Source organism: Bos grunniens, chromosome 5 (genome assembly GCF_055505025.1).
Source record: "Bos grunniens cultivar Pamir isolate PY7600 chromosome 5, Bosgru_T2T1.0, whole genome shotgun sequence".
Taxonomy (NCBI): Eukaryota; Metazoa; Chordata; class Mammalia; order Artiodactyla; family Bovidae; genus Bos; species Bos grunniens.
The window spans coordinates 48,206,113-48,231,031 of NC_141169.1; the positions used below are offsets into that span (position 1 = coordinate 48,206,113).

A 24,919-nucleotide genomic window follows, 5' to 3' on the forward strand; every position below is an offset into this window, starting at 1 on the left:
GTAAATATTGCCTCTGCGCTGAGGACTTCTGATGCTTAGTTTCCTAAAACAGGAGATGCATCGGGTATTTCCATGATGCGGCTGTGGGCTTTCCTGTATGGTTGAGGTTAAATCCTCTTGATCAAACAGCATTATCCTTGGACATCCCGCTTTCTCTGGGCTCTAACTAATAGTAAGGATGGCATTATGGTACTAAACCAGTAGAGGGAAAGTGAAGGGGGGAGACAAAGCAAAGGAATGGCACGCAGATAGTCATCTCATGTTGTTGGGTCATTTAAATGAACGTGAACTTGTGGCTCTAGGCCTGTTTGCTAGATGATGTGTTTTAAGCACAGTAAGAAATAAGTGTTATATTGCAACCCGGTACACACATGTGGGCTTCCCAGGTGGCTCAGTGGTAAAGAATCCACCTGCCAGTGCAGGAAACACAGGAGACGCAAGTTCAATCCCTGGGTCAGGAAGATCCCCTGGAGGAGGAAACGGCAACCCACTCCAGGATTCTTTTCTGGAAAATCCCATGGACAGAGGAGCCTGGCAGGCTACAGTCCATGGGGTCACAAAAAGTCAGACATGACTTAGCGACTGAACACAGAGCACACACACACGTAAGCAGAAGTCACGTACGGTGGTTACAGCAGACCCTACCTCACACTTAAAGGTTGTCATCCTAACTTTTCCCTCCCCAAATTATAATACATACAAAAAAAACGTGATTTCTAGCCTGTGGTAAATATGCTTTAAATATATTCTTGTCAAAATATGAAGCCACAGATTTAGCTCATATTTGTAGGAAATTGTCTATTATATAACCTGATTGTCAAAACCATTCCTCACTTTCTCATCAAGCTAATCAGACTTAAGTCCCTTCAGAAAGGAAGTCAGTCTTTGTTTTGCAGGTCAAATAAACATCAGAATGTGCACCTCCTTACCCTGACAACTGTCCTGAATTCTAATTCTGAGACGCAGGGAGATAGATGGATGAGAGGGGTTAAAAGCTTTGCACTGAGTTGGTGCCTGGTTGAAATAAGGCTCCGCTCCAAGACCTTCCCTCAGGACCAAGCCTTTCCCTAATTATCTATCTCTCGACTGATGGCTGGGAGCTTTTATATCCCACGGTCAAGCTCGTTCAAAGATTTGATATGGATGAGAAATATGCCTCTCATTTGTAAAGGGGCAGGAAAACAATTGTGAATTGGGAAGTAAGAAGGGAGGCTTGACTGATCTTAGACATCCCCCTCTCCCCCCAGAGCTTTCTCAGTGAGGTCGTTTTAGGAAGACCTGCCTGTGGAATGGGAGGATCTGATTCTCCTAAAATTAGGACTGGAACCCCCGGGAAGGTTTGCAAGTACCAACTAGGTCCTCAAATGAAAATAACAAATACCTACCTTCAAAGATAATTATGCAGAATCAATAAGGTGATACAAATGAAGGACTTTTAATCATTTTATTTATTTATTTATTTTTGGCTGTGCTGGGTTTTCATTGCTGCGCAGGCTTTTCTCTAGTTATGGCAAAATAGGGGCTACACTCCAGCTGCAGTGCACAGGCTTCTCATTGTGGTAGCTTCTCTTATTGCAGAGCACGGGCTCTAGGGCAAAGCGCAATAGTTACTGCGCATGAGATCAGTTGCGCCATGACATGTGGGATCTTCCCAGATCGGGGATCGAACCCATGTCTCCTGCATTGGCAGGCGGATTCTTTACCACTGAGCCACCAGGGAAGCCCCAAGTAAAGGACTTAATGAAGCTCTGGGTGCATAGTTAACACCTGCTCTGGGTTTAGTATCATTGCTGTTGCTGTAGTTAATCTACCCCTCTACTAATAGTGCAGATGAAGTAATCCTCAGCCCCATGCCTAACATCTGTGGGCCCCAGCCAGTTTTTCTGTGCTCGGTCCACACCCTGCAACCAGCACCCCTTGGTGACTCCTTGGACCTAGAACCCACCTCTGGTGGCAGATTCCACTCCCAGAAAGACAGACTTGGGTAAGAAGCCCTCTTGCACCCTGCAGGTGGACACAGGGTATCTGGGCAGGCAAGTCAGGGTTCTGACCTCCTGGAGCTTGCTCTAGAAAGGGCTGGGTACAGGTTTTGATATATCCCCCCTCCTAACAGATTTCTCAGCTGGACAGGGGAGGGCAGGAGCCCTGTATATAATCAATTGGGATTAGACATGAGTGTGTCTTTAATGTAAGAATTAAGTGTTGTCTTGATGGCCTTAATGATCCCAAATTCAGTTAAAGTCAGACCCCTTGAATAAACAAATGGAAACTACAGAAAAAAGACAAGTTACTAGATAATGAATGCCTTGTTTTCGTTGCAGGCACTGGCTTTCAGGCCTCAGGCTACAACTTCAACACCTATGACTGGAGAAGTCCCAAACCAAGAGGCAGTTTGTCCCCAGTCACTAAGCCTCGAAGCCAGACTTACCCAGATGTGGGACTAAGTAATGAAGAGTGGGACCGGTCCACCGTCAGTGGGTAAGGTTTTCACCAAGTGCTGCCCTGTCCCAACTGCTTCCGGGTCATTTGGGCTAGATGTGGACTTCTGTACTTCCTGTGGCACCTCCTGCTCATGTTGGAAGGGTTCATGAAGCCACTGTCACTGTCCATGCTGGCCCCATGGCTGATTCAAAGACTTGAGCCTGCCCAGCAGGAATCTGGGCTCTACCACACACACGTTTCCCCAAATGAGAACAACAGTAGTACATGAGGAAAATCTCCTTCTATAAACCATGCCCTCACTCTGTGACTGGTTCCCTCTCCTTTCACTTAGAAGGTGGTTTCACACTGTGTGTGTGTGTGTGTGTGTGTGTGTGTGTGTGTTAGTCGCTCAGTTGTATCCGACTCTTTGCGACCCCATGGACTGTAGCCTGCCAGGCTCTTCTGTCCATGGGATTCTCCAGGCAAGAATACTAGAGTGGGTTGCCATTTCCTTCTCCAGGGGATCTTCCCGACTGAGGGATCAAACCCAGATCTCAGGCATTGCACGTGGATTCTTTACCATCTGAGCCACCACAGAAGCCCAGCTTCACATAAAATTACATGAAAAAAAAATTTTTTTTAACTGAGGATTTGATATTTTTAACTGAGACTCTATTTTAGCAGTGTGTTCCTTACCAAAAGATTTTAAGGAAACTCATAAATCTGATAGCATTTAACTGATCTATACTGATGTACGGGGAAAACGTTTTTCTCTCTCAAGGAACAGTTTGATTTCTTCTTCCCTTCAGATAGGGTAGCTGAAAGATATCCCCACCAGTGCCATGTTGACGCAACTCACTCAGCAATATCCGTGAACTCAGTTAGTAAGACCATGGTCTTTCCAGTCTTTGAGACATTTTTAATGCCCTACAGTGTCTTTCTGTTAGAACTGGCCTGACTTGGAGGCCACAACTGAAAGAAAGCCAGATCCAAGATGAATCTCTATTTTGTGTGTGAGATGAAGGGGAGGGAGATTCTGGATCCAAATACATGTGTATATATATAGGCTTCCCAGGTGGTGCTAGTGGTAAAGAACCCACCTGCCAATGCAGAAGACATAAGAGATGAGGGTTCAATCCCTGGGTCAGGAAGATCGCCTGGGGGAGGGCATGGCCACCCACTCTGGTATTTGTGCCTAGAGAATCCCATGGACAGAGGATCCTGGCAGTCTACAGCCCATAGGGTCACAAAGAATTGGACACAACTGAAGCAGTTTAGCACAGCATGACACACATGTGCGCACACACAAACACACACACACACACACGTATGTATTTGGGCTTCCCAAATGGTGCAAAGAATCTGCCCGCAGGAGATTCAGGTTCAATTCCTGTGGTTGGGAAGATCCCCTAGAAAAGAAAATGGCAACCCACTCCAGTATTCTTGGCTGGAGAATCCCATGGACAAGGAGGGCTACAGTCCATAGGATTGCAAAGAGTTGGATATGACTGAGTGACTGAACACACACACACACATGTATATAAATGGATATATACATATATATCTGGCAAGGTCTTAACCAAGACTGTGCTTTTGGACAGCAGTTTCACAGGGGCTCCCGACAGTACCGAGGCCGAGCAAGAGGAGAACTTCTGGTCCCAAGCGCTGGAGGATCTGGAAACCTGTGGACAGTCCGGGATTCTGAGAGAACTCGAGGTAGCCTCGGTCCTGCCACTTACTCTCATTGTTTCTACATTCATTTTTTTTGGTCCTTTTGAGTTGGCATTGGTCACACCAGTTCATTTAAAAGCTTTAACCCCTTTCCACAGGAGAAAGCTGACAGGCGTGTGTCTTTGAGAAACATGAATCTCTTGGTAGCTACCCTTTCTGTTTATATTTTTGCTTGTGAAGCTGCCTTCCCTGCCCCCTTGCCTTTCGGACAGTGATTTGATTTTATCCAATGCAGTTAAAAGTATTTCTTTCCCCTTTCTGCCCCCACCCTGAGCTTACTGACCTGTGGCTTCTCTGCCATCGCTCCTTGCTAACCCTGACTGCCCCTGTTTGCCACCGGATCGCTCAGGCGAGCTCAGTCTCAGCAGTGGCGTCTCTCATTCTCTGATTTGCTTTAGAAAGGTTTCTTTGGCATGTTTTCATTTGTACCTGGTAGAGACGTTAATTTGATCGTGAAGAGGAACATAAGAGGAAATTTGATTTTACTTCATTTTGCCCTTAAAGTAGATGACAATGCGGCTGGTAGAAAAAAGGCCAGTCTGTTTGATCAGCAGCCAAAATATTACAGAGTACATTGCTGTTAATTGCAAATCCTGCTTCTGTGCTAACTTAGTGTGAATTCAAGGACTTGCAGAGAGATGGAGTATAATAGCAGAACTCCTGGGGAGTTCTTTAATCAAAGCCGTAAATTTGCTGACAGTGTTCACACTTTGGTCTGGGAAGTCCTGGACTGTTTCCTTTTATGTTCTTTTAAATTTTCTGAGCTGTAAAAAAGACAGTGGCAAAAGTCTCGTTTTTATTTTGATGTCGTATGAGGTCCCCAAGTCACCATAAGGAATGTGAATGGCCTAACTGGGCGGAACTCTTGCAGTTCTAAAATGATGACTCATCTTTATATTATTTTGCTTCTCAGTTGCATGTGTGGATATTTTATGTGACTCCAATGTTTGTGAATCTGCAAAGAGAATTATAAAGAAAAATATTAGTTTGAATTTGTAAACATCATGGTATTACCTGGCATGAATTTCAACTTCAGAGCACAGTTAAAGGACCTGGAGATGGATACTCCTACAAAATGTAAATAAATTAAGATGTTAGCAACTGATTCGTTTTCATGCAACTTTCAAAAAATATAGAATGCTTAAGTATCAGGTAGCTTATTTAAACTTTTACCACTTCCTGTATGGAGAATGATCAGCATTGTACCAAATTGAATAAAGATCTCAGTTCACATTTTTTTTAACATAGTACGGCTTTTAAAAGCATGTTTTGGCTTATATGCCTTTTGCATTTTTCATTTTGAAATCTCATTTGAAGAACCCATTTTTCTTCTCATAGCTTCTTCTACATTAGGTATTAACAAAGTGAAGATGATGTAAAAAGTAATACAGTCAGGTTGTGTTTTCACCCAGAAATTGAGTTACCTGATGAAAACAACATCCTTCAGTATAGAATTTATGTTGCAACAGCCAATAGATTTTTTCTAACATCACTTCAGGCAGGTGTGGCCCTTGAAATTATATATCCAGGAAAAAAAAAGAATGGGTTGAATTTAATAGTCAAAAAGAAATAAAATTTTCAACTAGAAAGAATGATTGACAAATCCATAAATTAGAGTCTTATTCACACTTTTAGCACAAGGAATATTCACTTATTAGTTTGAATGAACTCTGATCCCTTGATTTCAAGTGCTACTATGCCAAAAATATTATTGGAGCTAGGTTCCTGCATATGAAATTTATATCTAGCATTAAAAGTTAAAGCACACTATAAATGTAACAAATGTAGAAGATTAGCTAAGATAAAAAATGATTACAATTGAAATGAAAATGAAAATTATACTAGTCATTTTCCCCATTGCTAGCAATAATTTAGGTTCAGCTTTAGGGCTGAAAAACGTACAGTTTTAACAAGAGAGAGAAATTCAAACTAAGATTTTAGACAAGTTACTTAATCTCTTTTATCAGTTATTTCTTCTTTAAAATACAGGGATTATAATGACTAATGCTTATATGACACAACACAGAACATGGCACTTAATGAATGCTCAATAGAAATTATTTTTTTGCTACTTCTTTGAGTAATGAATACTGTCTTAACTATTTTTTCCTTAGTATAACATAAGAAGAATGTTTAACTAAATGTCAAATAGGGAACTTTTGGACATACTCCTTCTAAGCTGTATGCACATCGGTTATCTCACTGATGATTTTGAAAATGTATAAATTACAAATTGTGCAAAATGAAAATCGGTGGTACATACTCGTGAAGCAAAAACAAGTCTTAAGAAACTTTAAATAATTACTTTCTTTTTAGTTTTATATTTGTGTTTTAATTTTAATATTCCTGCAGGGATGTCACTAATTCAGTTGATATTCACTTTAAACAAAGCCATCAATTCATCCTTTGAAAATGTGATCTGAAGACCTTTTGATACTATGTCATTGCTTCCATCAGAACCATTTCTAGATCAGATTATAACTTCTGTTATGGCTAAGGCTTATCAAAGTAGAACAGTTGTCTCCCGCTGTAGTGATCATTTGATTTCCAATGTGCTTCCTGCCAGTCTAATGAAAAATGAGTATGAAAAATAAATGTTAACAAAGCAAATAACTAGTCTAAGTAGGTAAAAACAATAGGTGGATGCTCACCACAGCAAGAAAATAATCGTCTAATGGTTTCAGGAACAGCACATTAAACAAGGAATGATATATGTGAGTTAAGTACCATAAAATAAAAGGGTGTCCCATGTTACCAACAAGCTAGTAATAAAAAGGTTTCAATTAAAGGAAATTTATCTGAAATAAACCATGATATGGATAATTCACACTGGATAAATAATAAGGTTTTTTTAATTTACTAAAAAAGCCAATTTTAAATGTTTCAACTTCATACTCGACTGAGAATCAATATAGCCTAGTAGGCAAGAATAAAGGTTTTGGAGACATTGCTAGGGTTGCAATCCCAGACTCTTGGGCAAGTTGCTTCATTGATCCAGGCATCCCCTTCCTAAGTGAAATGAGGAGGTATAATAAGTATAATACTTTATCATATAGAGTTATTGTAAGTATTTAATGGTATTCTACATATACACACACATATATGGTACTTAGCACATACTAACACTCTAACTTCTTTTTTTCAAAATTATCATTAAGATAACTGATGTAGTCAAGATATTGGTAAGTTCACTTATTTTGTTTCTTTTCTACATACCTGTGTGCCAATACTTGGCTGTCATTTAGAAATCTTGTTAGTGGCACGTATATAGCTGAACACCAGGTGAAGCTTGGAATTATAAAATCCTAGTGAGGTAACAAATAAAACTGTACTCACTTTGCAGTGTTCCCTCCTGAGCAGTAATTTTAGATGGTGTGCTTGGCTCATTTACTACCTATGGGACCTTGGGTAGGTCAGTCTCTTTGTGCCTTAGATTCCTCTCCTATAAATTAGGAGGAATAACAGCACTTAACTCATAAAGTTGTTAAATGTGTGCATACATTCAAAGGACTCACATTACACTTCTGTTACCTTTAGCATCAGTATCAATATAAACCACTAGATCATGTTGTAGCCAGTCATATGGCATGCGGAATTTTTTTCGGGCAGATTCGCTGATGCTGGTATACCATTATGTAACTGTTATATGGAAGAATACAGAGCTGGCTACAGGCATATTTGCAGAATTTTAGCATCCAACCATGAGAAATGAACATTCCCAACATGATATTGGTTTCAAATGCTTTTTTTTTGTTCCACTTCTGAGACTCAGTCATTTTTGAGAGCTAATCTTGCCATTTGTTGTGTATTATACAGGACAATATATTTGAAACTGAACACTTTTCAATTCACTGGTAAAATTCAAGTCCCTTTGCTTTTGAGCAAAGGGTTGATTCCAGTAGCACATCTCTTTGAGGATCTTACACATGGGTCGTTTCTAAGAAACAATGACCTACACCAAGTAATGTGGAGACCTAACTCATCTACTGACTTCTTGGGGTGGCCATGTAGCCAAAGAGAAGACAGTACACCAAAGCTAGGCAGGCAACATTGAGTAGGAGCCCTCACTTTTGTATCAGTAGCCTCATTTCAGCTTGTTGTTACCTATGGGTGGGGCTGGAGGTGCCATTGCCAATAGGGGCTGCCTGATCTCCAGTAAGAAGTTCTTAGTTCATTTCTGTAAGATACATTGAAGGTTGCCTGATAAGTCCCATCTTTAGAGCCCTATTCAGTGGAAAGTTTCCGCTTAAAAATGTAGTTTGCAGTAAGCAGATGTTAGAGCTCTTCAGTGTGCCTCCAAACTGCCAGGGGTGGTATTTGCTTAAATAAACTCAATGGCTTAAGTACTTAAATTGGATTTGTTATGTGCATTATAAATGTCACTTGCGAAGCATTTTCCCAGACTTTCATGGTGCAGTCAGTACCTCCATTCTCCAGCCTTTGGCTATGCCCTGAAGAGACTGTATTTTGACTGAGCAGAAGGAGAAATGTGCTTCATGTTGAGCAGCCAAACCTTCCTCTTACTCGATGGCTTAATTGTTTCTGAAAATTGTCACTGCCGCAGGCAACAATCATGTCGGGGAGCACGATGAGTTTGAATCACGAGGCCCCTTCATCTCGCAGTCAGCTGGGGCGACAGGCCAGCTTCCAGGAACGGAGCAGCTCCCGGCCACACTATAGCCAGACCACTCGCAGCAACACTCTGCCCTCAGATGTGGGCAGAAAATCTGTCACCCTGAGAAAAATGAAGCAGGAAATAAAGGAGATCATGTCCCCAACTCCTGTGGAGCTGCACAAGGTCAGGAAACTCTCTTCTCTTCCCTTGGGGGTCATGTTTCATAGCCATTTTGCTCAGCATGAGTGCCCTGATTTGAGCATGATCATGACACTCCACTGTGGGCTCAGCCGAGGAAAAAAGCCAGAGCTTAAGGGCAGATCATCAGAGACCGATGGTTCTCAAAACATGATCTTTGAGAGGTGATCTCATAAAACAGAGAACATTGGCTTTCAAGTAGTGAATTGATCACAGATGTATTTATGGCCAAAATCTTCCTGCAGAAGCTTGAGGTTCTAGTGTCAAGTGGAGCTTCGATGAATTGATCTGTTATTTCAACTTGATTGGAAGGGGAAAACATTTTCTAAATGCTGTATACTCCTAGCTACACTGATGTTGGAAGGATTAATCATCAATTACAGATTTCTCAGTAGATGGTTATGTTATTCACGGAGTGTAAACTTCTCTTGAGACATAATTTAGATGTCCTTGGTCAGGACAAGATAAGGCCTGGCTATGTTTCATCTCTGCTAAGGCGGTTGCCTCACTTTGCTTCATGGATGAAAACTCACAGTTGCAAACAAAGCTGAGTTCAAGTTGCTGGCAGAGTTTAAACAAGGCAGGGGTAGGTGACAGTACCTGTGGAGCCCAGGGCCAACGAAATCAATGGAAGGGAGGTTTCTCTGGTTTTCTTTTGTAGAACTTGCTTTTTGTTGCAGTTAATACATAAGGAGGTATAGTTAGTAACTGTCTCACTCCATTCTTCTTACAGAGAAGATCTGTAGTTAGTAATCTGTTAACTAGAGATAAGTTATTTGTCTTACCCAGAAGAGCAAATAAGTGTCAGGTTAAGAAGGGGTAACAGGCCAACTACTCTCCTTTTCCTCTAAAGACTTTAGTCTCCCTCAGTTCAGTTTAGGCGCTCAGTCGTGTCCAACTCTTTGCAACCCCATGAATTGCAGCATGCCAGGCCTCCCTGTCCACCACCGACTCATCTCCTTACCCACCTATTAAAAGTAGCTATTTTGCTGCTGACAAAGGATATGGTGAAAGAAAGGATTGTGTGGGAGGTTGGATTCTGAATTCCTGTTCCAATCCTGCGTTCATTCTTTCATTACTCATTGATTCATTCATTCAGTACATAGATTGTGCATTTATTTACTTAAAGAATGTATTGTAAATCTCCAAGGAGCACATTGTCTACTGGGAAGACAGTCCAGGAAACAGTGGGAAGATAATGGGATTAGCACAATGACAGACACAAGACTAGACTGTCTTTGGAGATGGGGGCACCCTAACCCACTAAGGGCTTCTCTGGTGGCTCAAACAGTACAGAATCTGCCTGCAGTGCAAGAGACCCAGATTCGATTCCTGGGTTGGGAAGATCCCCTGAAGAAGAAAATGGCAGCCCACTCCAGTAGTCTTGCCTGGAGAATTCCACAGACAGGGGAACCGTATGGGTTACAGTCCTTGGGGTCGCAGAGTCAGACACAACTGAGTGACTGACACTAACCCACTACAGAGGAATGGGAAATGCTTCCTAGATGTAGGTGTTGACTCTGCAGGAAGGTGGAAGATGGGAAAGCATTCCAAAGCACAGAAAGAAACATATACAGAAGGATGTCGAAGATTGCAGTGTACTGAGAGAGTGCAAATATGCCAGCATATTAAGAGACATTACAGACTTTACAGAAAAGTCAAGACATTTCTGATATTTTAGGGTGGGGACCCAGCTTTAGCCTATTGCCACAAGTTAGTTTATCCAGTTACCCTGAATTGATGTGTCTGTCTGGTAAACATCAGGCTTCACCACCTGTCACATATCCTAATTGGCTAATTGACAAACACCATTAGGAGGCTGTAAGGACTCCCTTGGTGATTAAATTGCAGACGCTGCATAGTCACTGCTAATTCTGCACCGTGAGGAGGGCTGGCCCCTCCTGATTCTCTCAGTTATTTAGGAACACTGCCTTCCCGTCTTCTCTAAAAGTCTGCTGCCCAGAAAAACAAGTGTTCTGGGTAACTCACCTTCCTTCAACACCAAAGGGAAAGGGTAACAATGAATGCCTGCTATGTGTTGTATTTTTGCTCTTTTTTAGCCCCTCACACAATAGCATGTCTTAGCATTTATTTTTCCCCATCTACAGGATAGGGAAGGGCTTCCTAGGTGGCTCAGTGGTAAAGAACCCTCCTGCCAATGAAGAAGATTCAATCCCTGGGTCAGGAAGATCCCCTGGAGGAGGAAATGACAATCCAGTCTAGAATTCTTGCCTGGAGAATCCCAATGAATAAAGGGCCCTGGCAGGCTACAGTCTATGGGGCTGCAAAAGAGTCAGACATGGCTGAGTGATTAAACAACAGGATAGAGAAATAGCAAGTGTAGAAGAGAGTTGTTTTTCCTTCTGGAGTGAAGCAGTCTCTTCAAAGGAAGATTCCTTGGCAGCCCAGCAATGCAAAAGGCTTGTCTCCCCATCCCTCCTATACTGAAAGCAGTCAGCAAAGATCATGACGGTAAATTGGCTATGCAAGTTGTTATAGCTGATGTTTTTAAAAGTGTGCTGAAAATAGATCTCTCTTTAAAGGCATCATGCACTTAGCACCGTGAGTGGCAGTGGCTGGGCTGGTTGGAACATTTGTGTGGCAGTGTGTGAACGGAGAGACCGCAGATCACAGACTATGCTAGACCCGCTTGACCTAGCAAACGGGCTGCTTCTTTTCTCCTTCACTTTACTCATTTCCCTCTATAGTGGCACTAAGCGCATTTCCCATGTGGCTTCACTCTTCTTCCAAATTGGTGCCAAACAAAATAAGGTGCTCAGAACTAGATGGTGTCCTGGGCATTATACGACACCCAAAATGAGCTTGTGACGTGAAAATGTGGCAGAGGAGCCTGCAGCCTGACGGTATGGAATTGTGGGAATGGTGGATGCTCCCATCTCAGGCACCTTTGTGTGTGTGAATTCAGTGACCCTGATAGTCCATTCAACGTTTGCTGCTAAACCCACACTCCAGTTTCGAAACACTTAAAAGGAGAAATGGTGATTAGAAGAGTCACTTTACTCAGAGCAGAGACTGGTTAATTGTATTTGTGTCTTGATTGTGGGCACCCTTTGAACGAAGATTACCTGACACCATGAAAAAGCAAGTGCCTTGTTGATTGAATTGAATTATCTTCCCGTTGGGGTGCTTGGACTGTAGCCCGCCAGGCTCCTCTGTCCATGGGATTTCCCCAGGCAAGAATACTGGAGTCCATTGCCATTTCCTTCTCCAGGGGATCTTCCCGACCCAGGAATCGAACCTGCATCTCCTACATTGACAGGCAGATTCTTTACCTCTGAGCCACCAGGGAAGCCCAGGGTGCTATTAGCCTGGACTAAACCTTCATAGAAGTAGGAAAAGGTACTCTTTGGGGGGTGGTATGGAGATGGGGCCAGAGAAAGAGAAAAACATCCCTTCCTCAAGTTGAAAATAACCCAAAGTCAGACTGCATGCATGGCTTGCCGAGCGGAATGAAGGCTGATTCTCATTGAGCCCCTTGGGTGGACTTTTCTCCACTGACCTAGTGGAGAAATTTCTAAGGGGGTGCAGAGACCAGAGTAAAGAGGCTGGGTAGGGTCAATAGCACCCCATTCTGAAAACACGTGGTGTTATTTTCCAGTTGCCATCTTTCTCGGGGCTGTGTGCCTCTTGGTGAAAGCTGTCTCCATGAGAACAAGTTGTGGATCTGTCTGTCCAAGCCAGTACCTTCAAACTCTTACTGTCACTAGAAGCTGCATCAAGAGGATAGGAATGAATGGGCCAGTATCCATCCCCATTCCTGGGGAGAACAGGAGAACACAAAGGCCACACCATCTCCTGATGATGGGTTACTAGCATCATCCTCATACAAAAAGAATAAAGTGTGGGCTTAATCTTCCAATTTCTTGAGTTTCAACAGACTCTTTATCATCTGCCCCTCATTTTCCACCCAGTCCTCCTTGCCAATCCCGTGTCTTCCTTCAGACCTTCCAAAAATGCTGAGCTCAGGTGAGAGGCTACATTTTTTTTTTTTAATTTCACACCATCTACTGTGTCCAAGGGTCTGCCATCTCCTAACAAGTCTTCTGTCCTTCATTCCTGAACCCCAAAGACTAGTTATCCTTCCTGACACTTGAGAATAAACACAGAACACAGCCTCACTTCCCCTTTCGGCCCTGTGGTTGGAGGAGGACGTTGGAGCTGGAGTGATGATTTGATACTTAGACTGGGGGGGAGGGACAGTGAGGGCGTCACAGGGAAGTGATGCTGGTGTCTCTCAGACTTTTTTGGCTAAGACGTTATCCAAAATACATCTTACCTCACAACTCAGTACACACATACACTCACACTTATATATTGGGTTGGCCAAAAAGTTCATTTGGGTTTTTCTGTAAGATCTGATGTAAAAATTCAACAAACTTTTTGGTCACCCTAATACGTATTGAATAAATGAATCCAAAAATTGACTTGTTTTGTTTCTTTTCAAATGCTGTCATATTAAGCTGATTTCAAGACTTATATTAGAGACTATAGCCTTAGAGAAAAATTTGGCATGTGAACCTCTGATGACATTTACCATCATCACATGGGGTGCCTGTTAAAATGTGGGTTCCTAAGCCCAACCCAGACTTACCTGGTCAGCATTTTCTGGGAGTTGAGGCAAAAAAACAACATTTTAACAACCCCTTAGTGGAATCTTTTGCACCTGAAGCTTGGGAATCACTCCTGTAGGTTTTGCTAGCAGGAGGTGGTTATTTTGTGTCAGGGAGATCGAAGGCAACAGCTGAGTGGCTGAGCAAAGAGGAAATGAGTTTGCATTGTTACCCCTGGAGCTTCTAAATTTTATCTTTAAAATTAATTCTGCTTTGTATCACTATTTTAGCTTATCATAGATTTTTTTTCTCTTTGCAGATAAGGAGCTTGTGGTCTTAGCTGCATTTCATTGATAACCCCTCTTTTCCTTCTGAAGCTTAAATATTCTTTAGTGTCTGCTTAATATATTTCTGAGATAAATTCTAGCTTCACTTCTCTTTGCATATTTTAAGGCAAAAATCTTTTTTCTATAGATTCACATTCAGAGCATTTGGATTTAAAAAAAAATCATTTCCTTTTGTCCTGTCATTTGTGTTTTTCAATAAGATTGTATTCCTTTATTGTAAGCAACTGTTTTGTTTTTTACAGAAAGTTTTTAAAAATTATTTTCCAGAATCTTCTGCTATTTATAGCTGCGGATGGCTCGACTCTTGAACATTTGAGTCACTCACAAGGAACCCCTTTATTCTTATAGCTACATTTGCTGCCATCAGCTTTTCTCTCAGCCAAGTTCACTTTGCAATTTCAATATATTGGAGTGTTTTGAGAGTGTACTTTTGTTCTTCTTTATATCATAAAGTTGTTTTACTTCTTGGAAGTAGTGTCATTTTGGGTGTTTAGTGCCCACGTCTTTTCCAATATTCTCAAGTCAGGCTGAACCCTAGGAGGAAATATGAAATGGAAATACATATCTTATTTTCAATGTGACTCTTCACCAAATATTTGCAGTTGGTACTCAAGATTAAATGAACTGTCAGGCCAAGGTTTGGCCACAACCTGCCAGTCATGAGTCACGTCACTTTTCTAAACCTCAGTTTGCTCACTTACCAAGAAAGAGACTGGATCACTCATTATCATGAGAGAGTTCACAAATAGCGTTTCCCAGGTGAAGTCACCTTCAGTCTTATCTCAACTCTGCAGTGACAGAAACCCAGGAAATGAGAGCTCCTCAGAATCCTAGCCTTAAGGATGATTCAGGCAGCCGTTTTAGAGTCTCCACAGATGGAGTTGTACACTGGAATAACACCCTCTTTACAAAGAGAAATGGATGTGTATCACGTCAGTGTGACAAGCATATTCTCTCCCTGAAAAAAACCAGGGGCAGCTAACAGTCAATGTGGAATTGTAGAATAAGGGTTGGAATTTAGGTTGTACATTTTATGTGAGCAATGACATCCAGCCCTGACAGCCCTTAAAATGGATTTTTTCCATCAGCTTCCCTTGTCTGTAATTCTAAGACATATTTCTCAAAAATGTAAAAAACAAAATTATATACAAATGATTGGCTCGTGTGGAAAAAAAAAAAAAAGTTTTTTAGCTCAGGATAAAACAGTGGGATAAAAACATTTGTGCAAAGGGAAGATAAAGAAAATAATATATATGTATCAGTCCAAGGAGGGGGAGAAAAAGAATGTCAGAATGAGATTTCCTAGTTAAAATGAAAGCTGCTCAATGACTTACAGTGAAATACAAGCAAAGCCTTTGAGCTTATCTCCTCTAAGGGACAGAGCTCTATTTGCATCCTATCTCTTCTCGTCAAGTTGCCGTCCTCTTTTACAGAGGCTGAGCTCTGAGCCATAGAAATGCTAAGTTAAACAGAGGTGCGGTACCTTAGACTCAGATGACCCTTAGGCGGGCTTGTTAGGCAGTGTTCCAGTGTGCCTGATTTCCCAGTCTTTGATCCCTCATTTCTGTCAAGGACCCACCACCATCCCTCTTCCGAAATGCTAATAACTTCCCTTAAGTCTAGCCCTGGCCTGGGGATCATTCTTCCTCTTCCGATGGCTTTGCTTGTCTCTGTGGTGATCAAATGCGTTTATTAATAGATTGTATTCTGTTATCTACGGAATGTTCACTTACAAATGAGGAGACTCCCTGAGGGTCACTGTGTTTCTCTCCAGGTCCTTGGATAGAAGCCTGCTGGAGCTCTCCGTCCAGCATCCTTCTGCTCCACTGCATGTCTATTGAGGTCCGGCAGGGCTGCAGTGAGGATCACACGATAGTGGTTTAGCCTAGAGCTGCTCTCTTTCTTCCCCTTAGATGAAGCACAAAGTTCGTTCTTTTTCGAGGACCTTTGTAGTGGCAAACCACAGCCTTCCTCGGAATGAGGAAATCACACCAGCACTGTTAGTGCTCAGTGCAGGGAAAGTTTGGTAGGTTGTAACTTGGCCAACAAAGGTCCATCTACTCGAAGCTATGGTTTTTCCAGGAGTCATGTATGGATGTGAGTTCAGTTCAGTTCAGTTGCTCAGTAGTGTCCGACTCTTTGCGACCCCATGAACCGCAGAACACCAGGCCTTCCTGTCCATCACCAACTTCCAGAGTTTACCCAAACTCATGTCCACCAAATCGGTGATGCCATCCAGCCATCTCATCCTCTGTCGTCCCCTTCTCCTCCTGCCTTCAATCTTTCCCAGCATCAGGGTCTTTTCAAATGAGTCAGCTCTTCGCATGAGGTGGCCAAAGTATTGGAGTTTCAGCTTCAACATCAGTCCTTCCAATGTATACCCAGGACTGATCTCCTTTAGAATGGACTGGTTGGATCTCCTTGCAGTCCAAGGGACTCTCAAGAGTCTTCCCCAACACCACGGTTCAAAAGCATCAATTCTTCGGCGCTCAGCTTTCTTTATAGTCCAACTCTCACATCCATACATGACTACTGGAAAAACCATAGCCTTGACTAGATGGGTCTTTGCCAACAAAGTAATGTCTCTGCTTTTTAACATGCTGTCTAGGTTGGTCATAATTTTCCTTCCAAGGAGTAAGCGTCTTCTAATTTCATGGCTGCAGTCACCATCTGCAGTGATTTTGGAACCCCAAAAAATAAAGTCTGTCACTGTTTCCCCATCTATTTCCCATGAAGTGATGGGACCGGATGCCATGATCTTTGTTTTCTGAATGTTGAGTTTTAAGCCAACTTTTTCACTCTCCTATTTCACCTTCATCAAGAGGCTCTTAAGTTCTTCTTCAATTTCTGCCATAAGGGTGGTGTCATCTGCATATCTGAGGTTATTGAGATTTCTCCTGGCAATCTTGATTCCAGCCTGTGCTTCTTCCAGCCCAGCGTTTCTCATGATGTACTCAGCATATAAGTTAAATAAGCAGGGTGACAATACACAGCCTTGACGTACTCCTTTTCCTATTTGGAACCAGTCTGTTGTTCCATGTCCAGTTCTAACCGTTCCTTCCTGACCTACATACAGGTTTCTCAAGAGGCAGGTCAGGTAACTGGCATTCCCATCTCTTGAAGAATTTTCCATAGTTTATTGTGATCCACACAGTCAAAGGCTTTGGCATAGTCAATAAAGCAGAAATAGATGTTTTTCTGGAATTCTCTTGCTTTTTCTATGATCCAGCAGATGTTGGCAATTTGATCTCTGGTTCCTCTGCCTTTTCTAAAACCAGCTTGAACATCTGGAAGTTCATGGTTCACATATTGCTGAAGCCTGGCTTGGAGAATTTTGAGCATTACTTTACTAGCGTGTGAGATGAGTGCAACTGTGCAGTAGTTTGAGCATTCTTTGGCATTGACTTTCTTTGGGATTGGAGTGAAAACTGACCTTTTCCAGTCCTGTGGCCACTGCTGAGAGTTGGACTATAAAGAAAGCTGAGTGCTGAAGAATTGATGCTTTTGAACCATGGTGTTGGAGAATACTCTTGAGGGTCCCTTGGACTGCAAGGATATCCAACCAGTCCATCCTAAAGGAAATCAGTCCTGAATATTCACTGGAAGCACTGATGCTGAAGCTGAAACTCCAATACTTTGGCCACCTGATGCGAAGAGCTGACTCATTGGAAAAGACCCAGATGCTGGGAAAGATTGAAGGCAGGAGAAGAAGGGCATGACAGAGGATGAGATGGTTGGATGGCATTACCAACTCAATGGACATAAGTTTGAGTAGACTCTGGGAGTTGGTGACAGACAAGGGAAGCCTGGTGTGCTGCAGTCCATGGGGTCTCAAACAGTGGGACACGACTGAGCGACTGAGCTGAACTGAATGAGTTGCTTTTTAGATGCACTTAAGGATGGGGGTTGATTGCCAGTGGAGCCAGCCCTGTGATTAGAAGTTTGGAGGTTTCAGTCCCACCACCGACCTCCAGGGAGGGTTTGCAGGTGAAATCAATCACCAATGGCCAGTGGCTTAAACAGTCATTCCTCTGTAGTGAAGCTTCTGTAAAGCCCCCAAAAGGATGGGTCTCCAGGAGCTTCCAGGTTGGTAACCACATGGGATGCGGGGACAGGGTTGGGGAGGGTTGCGATCAGAGCCTGAAGGGAACATAGAGGTTTCGCAACCTTTCCACAAAACCTTCCCCAAAGTATCTCTTCCATCTGGTGTTCCTGAATTACATCATTTTATAATAAACTGGTGATCTGGTAAGTTTTGTGAGCCACTCTGATAAATTACTCAAACCCAAGAAGGAGGCTGCTGGAACCTCTGAGATACAGCCAGTTGGGCAAAGGTATGAGTGACGACCTGGGTCTGAAGACCATTGTCTGAAATGGTGGGGTAGGGGTCGGGTAATGTTGTAGGATGGAACCCTTAACCTGTGGGATCTGACATGGCCTCCATGTGGATAATTTCAGAATTAAGTTGAACTGTAGGACACCCATCTAATGTTGCAGAGTTGTTTGGTGGTGTGGGGAACCCCCTACCCTCAACATACACAACGACATTTTGCCCACATGGGTCTGTAGGTTATGGAGGTTGGTGAGCTGCTGGTGGAACTGGGAACTTGAGTTGAGAGCTGGAGGGGAGCCAAGCCAGAGTGCACCTAGGAGCCAGAGAGCAGGGGTGAGTGTGGGGAGGGCCAGCAGACCATCCTGAGTTGACAGGCTGGAACGGTCTTTGGTCAAGCTTGGCTGACTTGGTGCTGGCTGGGCAAGTGGGAAGGCCCAGGCGCAGAGCTGATGGTAACCAGCTGGAAAATCCATACTTTATTATTTTCTTCCAGCCCCACTGGTAGTATAGGATTGTCCTCAAAGTCGATTCATGCCTTGAATTGTCAAGTTTAAAGGAACAGGGTTACCCCAGTGGTGTCTGGAAGAATAAACTCAAGTACCCGGTGGTTTGTGGGCAAACTGGAACCGTCTCTGATAAGCAGGTATTGGTTTGGTCCTTAAGGGCCATCAAGCAAAGGGCTGACCACAGGGAGGCTGGCTGCCAGGGCATAGGGACTGCTTCTGGGGTGGCTATCACTCACCATGACATGGTCAAGACACTAGACACACTTGCCCTTAAAATCCAAGTGCAGAGACCTGGCTCTGCTGCTAAGGCTTTTCACGGGACTCAAAACGGAAAACACAAGGACTACGTTTCTTTGCCTCAAGGACATTATTCAGACTTGTGGATGAACTTGCTTAGAAATACCAATGAAAGCTCAACTTGAATTATGGTGAAGTCCTGCACCTCCTTTTAAGGCTTCTGTTCTCAGGAGGGATAGAGGCAGTTGCAGCATGTGTTAACAAGTGGTTACAATTACAGTGAGTTTTGTAGAACTGTATCCTTACCCAGAGTGTTGTTTCAAGAGGCTAGTTGGCCCTTTTGGAACAGAAAAATCTAGCTTTGTGTTCATAATCCAGATTCCCCCAAGGTAGCCTGGCACAGAATAGAGACCTTACAAGAAAAATCTTGATTTTCTTGGGTGAGGGTGGAGCACGAAGAGCTGGAGCGGAAAGAGCTGGAGCAGCTGGGAGCAGTTTGCACAGATGCTGGGGGAAAACACAGAAGAGCTCTGATGAAAAGAAATACAGCAGATGTGATAAACTATTCATCTTTAGTTTGTTGGGCCGTTGGAAATGGATAAAAACTGCCTGACCAGCTAGGAGAGTAAGGAAAAAAAAAAAATCATGATTCAGTGGAAGGAACACAGCAGATGAGGTCAGATACTCTAATACTGAAATCCTCAGGCTTACTGTATTCCACCTGGACAAGTCCATTCGTCAAGTTCAAAGGTCAGTGTCCTCGTTAGTGGGAAAGGCATGCTTCTGCCACACAGAGTTGCTGGGAGATCAAAGCAATCATATACCGGAAAGTGCCTGGTTAAGGGGTTTATCTGTGGGGGGCGGGAAATGCAACTCAAACCTTGGAATTCTTAGAATTATTTTTGGACAGGAAATACATCAGAGGTAAGCACTACCCGTCTGCAGCTAAGCAGGAGAGCAGCAGCCACATGGCACAATTTATTGCAGCTGATTTTGAGACCAGCCAGCAGTGTGTCCTATTTGTGTGAAATTATTGATTCCTGGAGTCTTACCTCTGTATCATTTTAAAGCTTCATTTTGTTGTTTTGCTACTTCTAAGAGAATCATAGAACTGGCTATTAAAATTCAGTCTCCTCTAACCTTAGGAAATCTTTCTAGAGAAACAGATTACTTTCAGATTTAAACCATATATTAGTCTCTCATCCTGAGGAGTTTGCCATAGAGATACATCAAGTCTAAGGTTCCGGAGAGCCAAGCCTCTTAGCCAGAAACTGTGGCTTTACAGTTAATGAGCTAATCTGCTAACCTGGCACTAGTCGGCATCCATCTCTACCGTTGTGGTTAGTGTATCCCCACTGCCTGGTGTTGGCAGTGTTTCGTGACACTTACCCTTTTACCCCTTCTGGGTTCAATAACTGTGGAGCAAACACCTGAGATTCACAGGCCAGTTGAGCAATGAAGAACTTTACTATTATTCTAGGTCTGCAACAAATGTTCCCCCTTGCAGGGATTCCAGTTCACTGTGTTGAGAAACATGTCTCAGAGCTAAGACAGAAGTGGGCTTCCTAATGTCCACTGCAAACATAGGCTTTGTGATTCATATTCAGATATGACTGAAGAGTGTGGCGAGGCTTGCGGAGAAAATGCCAGCCCACATAGCAACCAGCCAGAGGGCCCACAGGACTGCTGTCCAAGCCTATGCTTAATTACTAATGCAACAGAGATAACTAAGATGTGCCACCATCCCCCGTAGGTGTGCTGCTTGTCCGGGGAGAGAACATGACTCGGAACAAAAGTGGAAAGGGAGAAGAAGGGCGAGAAATCCCAGAGACAGAGCCAAAGAGGGGTGCAAAAGCTGGGACCTGGGGTAGAGACATTTCATACACTAGTAAACAGAGTCCCAAGAGTAACAGACTGTCACCAAGCATGTTAGCTGTTTGTCACCTCCGCCCCCTCCTCCTTTGCACCCATCTCCCCCGATTCCTCCCCTTCCTACCTTCAATGAAAGAACATGAGGACGAAAGGGCCTAGAAATAAACCTGAGTGTTTCCTCCAGTCGAGGCAGGAAGTATCCATGGTGAGTCCATGAGGTGCCTGTGTGCTCAGTGGCTTCAGTCGTGTCGGACTCTGGGCGATCCCATGGACTGTAGCCTACCAGGCTCTTCTGTCCATGGGATTCTCCAGGAAGGAATATTGGAGTGGGTTGCCATGCCCTCCTCCAGGGGATCTTCCCTACAAAGGGATTGAACCCCCATCTCCTGCATTGTAGGTGGATTGTCTATTGCTGAGCCACCAGGAAGCTCGAGTCTATGATCAGTTCAGTTCAGTCGCGGTCGTGGCCGACTCTTTGTGACCCCATAGACTGCAGCACGCCAGGCTTCCCTGTCCATCACCAACTCCCGGAGCTTGCTCAAACTCCATTGTTTGAGTTTGCTCAAACTCAATGGACCTCATGTCCACTGAGTCAGCGATGCCATCCAACCATCTCATCCTCTGTCGTCCCCTTCTCCTCATGGTCTCAATCTTTCCCAGCATCAGGGTCTTTTCCAGTGAGTCAGTTCTTCACAAAACGTGGCCAAAGTAGTGGAGTTTCAGCTTCAGCATCAGTCCTTCCAATGAATATTCAGGACTTATTTCTTTTAGGATTGACTGGTTTGACCTCCTTGCAGTCCAAGGGACTCTTCAAGAGTCTTCTCCAACACCACAGTTCAAAAGCATCAATTCTTTGACACTCAGCTTTCTTTATGGTCCAACTCTCACATCCATACATGATTACTCAGAAAAAAACCATAGATTTGACTATACAAACCTTTGTCAACAAAATAATGTCTCTGCTTTTAAATATCTGTCTAGGTTTGTCATAGCTTTTCTTCCAAGGAGCGTCTTTAAATTTCATGGCTGCAGTCACCATCTGCAGTGATTTTGGAGCCCCCCAAAATAAAGTCTGTCACTGTTTCCATTGTTTCTCCATCTATTTGTCATGAAGTGATGGGATTGGATGCCATGATCTTCGTTTTTTGAATGTTGAGTTTTAAGCCAGCTTTTTCATTCTCTTTCACCTTCATCAAGCGACTCTTTAGTTCTTGTTTGCTTTCTGCCATAAGGGTGGTGTCATCTGCATATCTGAGGTTGTTGATATTTCTCGTGGCAATCGATACCAGCTTGTGCTTCATCCAGCCAGCGTTTCGCATGAGGTACTCTGCATATAAGTTAAATAAGCAGGGTGACAATATACAGCCTTGACGTACTCTTTTCTCAATTTGGAACCAGCCTGTTGTTCCATGCCTGGTGTTCTAACTGTTGCTTCTATTAGTCTGTGATATCTTGTGCCAAAAAGCAGAGAAGTTATCAGAGCAAGTGGGTCATATAATGATATCAACACGACATCAACATGAAGGACTCCACTTGGCCAAAAATGAGGAAACTTGAGCTTGCAAAAGAATGTTGCTGTTGATTGTAACACATTATATATAAAAGGACCCATAGATTCATATCGGAGAAGGCAATGGCACCCCACTCCAGTACTCTTGCCTGGAAAATCCCATGGACGGAGGAGCCTGGTAGGCTGCAATCCATGGGGTCGCTAAGAGTCGGACACAACTGATCGACTTGACTTTCACTTTTCACTTTCATGCATTGGAGAAGGAAATGGCAACCCACTCCAGTGTTCTAGCCTGGAGAATCCCAGGGACAGGGGAGCCTGGTAGGCTACCGTCTATGGGGTCACACAGAGTCAGACACGACTGAAGTGACTTAGCATAGCATAGCATAGCATAGATTCATACTGATAATGTACTTTTAAAAGGTCATTCCCCTCCCCACTGGAAAAAAACCTCCTTGGGACACCACTGGAAATATTTAGTCCACTAATTCCCTATTTTAAAAATGAAAGGAAAGAACTGGCATTCATTTTGCCTTTCTTGTACAAACTGTATGATCTACTCCACAAACTTGGTAGAAAAAGTAGCATCCAGTTTGCTTTTTAATCTACTCACACAAGTCCCACAGCCTTATTAGCAAGAAGTCCTGCATCTCAAGTTGGAGAACCCTACATTCCACCCTGGAGCTTCCCAGATGGTGCTCATAGTAAAGAACCCGCCTACCAATGCAGGAGACATAAGAGACGCAGGTTCAATCCCTGAATGGGGAAGATCCACTGGAGGAGGGCATGGCAACCCACTCCAGTATTCTTGCCTGGAGAATCCCGTGGTCAGAGGAGCCTGGTGGGCTACGGTCCATGAGGGTGCAAAGAGTCAGACATGAGTGAAGCGATTTAGCACACACATCCCACCCTACTCCCTGTGCAAAACTGGGGCTTCCTCATCTCAAAGGGACGGCAGACAGACCTGGCTCCAATGTCATAGGTGCTCTCCCTCTCATGACCACATGATGTCACTGTGGAGCTTTGTCCTGCCCAGTCCCAGCCACCCTGCAGCTTTGTGCCTTGCTCATTTCCAGCATGGCCCTGGGGCCATGGAGGCAGGGCGCGACCTGACCCTCAGAATTAAATCCCTCTCCATTCACACACACAGCACATCATGGCCAGTTCTGACTAGTTTCCAAACTCAACCACATGGTATGTCAGAACCAGTCACTTCATCTATTCAACAAAATACTAGCTCTACAATGTAGCAGGTACCATTTAAGGAGTTTGGGATATATCAGTAAACAAAACAAGGATCCTTGGCCCCCTCAAGGAACTTGCAGGGTGAACATCTCCCATATCTCCCCTCAGGCCTTTATCTGAGCCCAGGTTACCAACAAAAACATATCCTCCCCTCCTGATGACTTTGGCTTTGGGTGAGGGGATGTTCTCTCATTCATGGATCATTCTCTCCCCATGGATCATCTGACCCACTCCTGTATTCTTGCCTGGGTAATGGCACACACAGAGAAGCCTCATGGACTACAGTCCTTGGGGTCACAAGAGTCAGGACACGACTTGGCAACTGAGCACGCGTGCATCATTAAGGTACGTGTCAAATGTGGGGACTGGACTTTGCTAATACACGCACCTCTTTATAGTCAGGTAGGATTTTCTGATTGTATAAGTGAGTGCCACAAAAGTGATCCTTCCACTAATATCAGGTCTTAAAACTTCACATACACTACTTCAGTTAAAATTGTGTTTCTTACCCATCTAGCACATCGTAAGGTCCAGGTGAACCTACAATGTGCTGGGTACTATTTGAAGGGCTGAGGATATAGCAGTGAAAAAAAGACATAGCAATAAAGCACACCCATCATGAGTTTACCGTCCAGTGATGATATCTGACTTGACCCTAACAATCCTGCAAGATGGGTAAGAAACACAATTTTAAATGAAGTGGTATTAGTCCCCTCATTTCCTTTTCAGAACATGTACTAGCCCCTCTGGTGTGTGAAGTACCATGGAGAGCAAATTTCAGTGTGCTCAGAACTTGGCAGACAGCAGTTCAGAGTGGGGTTCAAGACTTTGCATTTTCACACCATTCTGAGAGATGGCGATGCATCTGTTCAGGACCAACTACCCTTTAACTGGCAAGACAGGGCTGTTTTTCTTTCTCATAAAGCAAAGATGTAACAAAATTCTGGCCCCTTTCCTTCTAGTGTATTGTGGGAAATATGCAGGTGGGGTGAGATGTTGGTATACCCTATTTCATAGGACCTAAGATACCCCTGCCTATAAAACATGGCCTGATTTCAGAGACCTGAAGACATGAAGGAAAAAAAAAAAAACAACCAGTACATCTTAGAATCTATGAAATAAGGCACTTGAGTGGCATTAGAATATAATAGTTGAGTGGCTGGAGTCAGACAGACATGCCCCCACTATTCAGTACCTCTGTGACTGTGGGCGAGCTTGAATTTCCTCACCTCCAACATGGCAGAAACCACCGAGGCTGCCTGGTGATTAGACTTGACCCAGCCAGCTTGATATTTTAGTTCTCTGCCCAGTGACATAAAAATCCACAAATGAC

The 24,919-nt window shown here is 43.5% G+C and overlaps 1 protein-coding gene across 21 annotated transcripts in view; it reads left to right on the forward strand.

Annotated features, from left to right (window-relative positions):
* GRIP1 (glutamate receptor interacting protein 1) overlaps positions 1-24,919 on the forward strand; it is a 754,369-nt gene that overhangs the window by 719,487 nt on the left and 9,963 nt on the right. For 6 of the 21 annotated variants that reach the window (XM_086400127.1, XM_086400118.1, XM_086400119.1 and 3 more), the window contains 3 exons: positions 2,322-2,478; positions 4,023-4,137; positions 8,717-8,950. In XM_086400127.1, coding sequence (XP_086256253.1) covers positions 2,322-2,478; positions 4,023-4,137; positions 8,717-8,950 — 506 coding nt within the window. Of the gene's footprint in view, positions 1-2,321; positions 2,479-4,022; positions 4,138-4,250; positions 4,296-8,716; positions 8,951-12,584; positions 12,846-24,919 lie in introns of those variants that run through there. The other 15 variants (XM_086400137.1, XM_086400140.1, XM_086400141.1 and 12 more) reach the window with 5 other exon arrangements.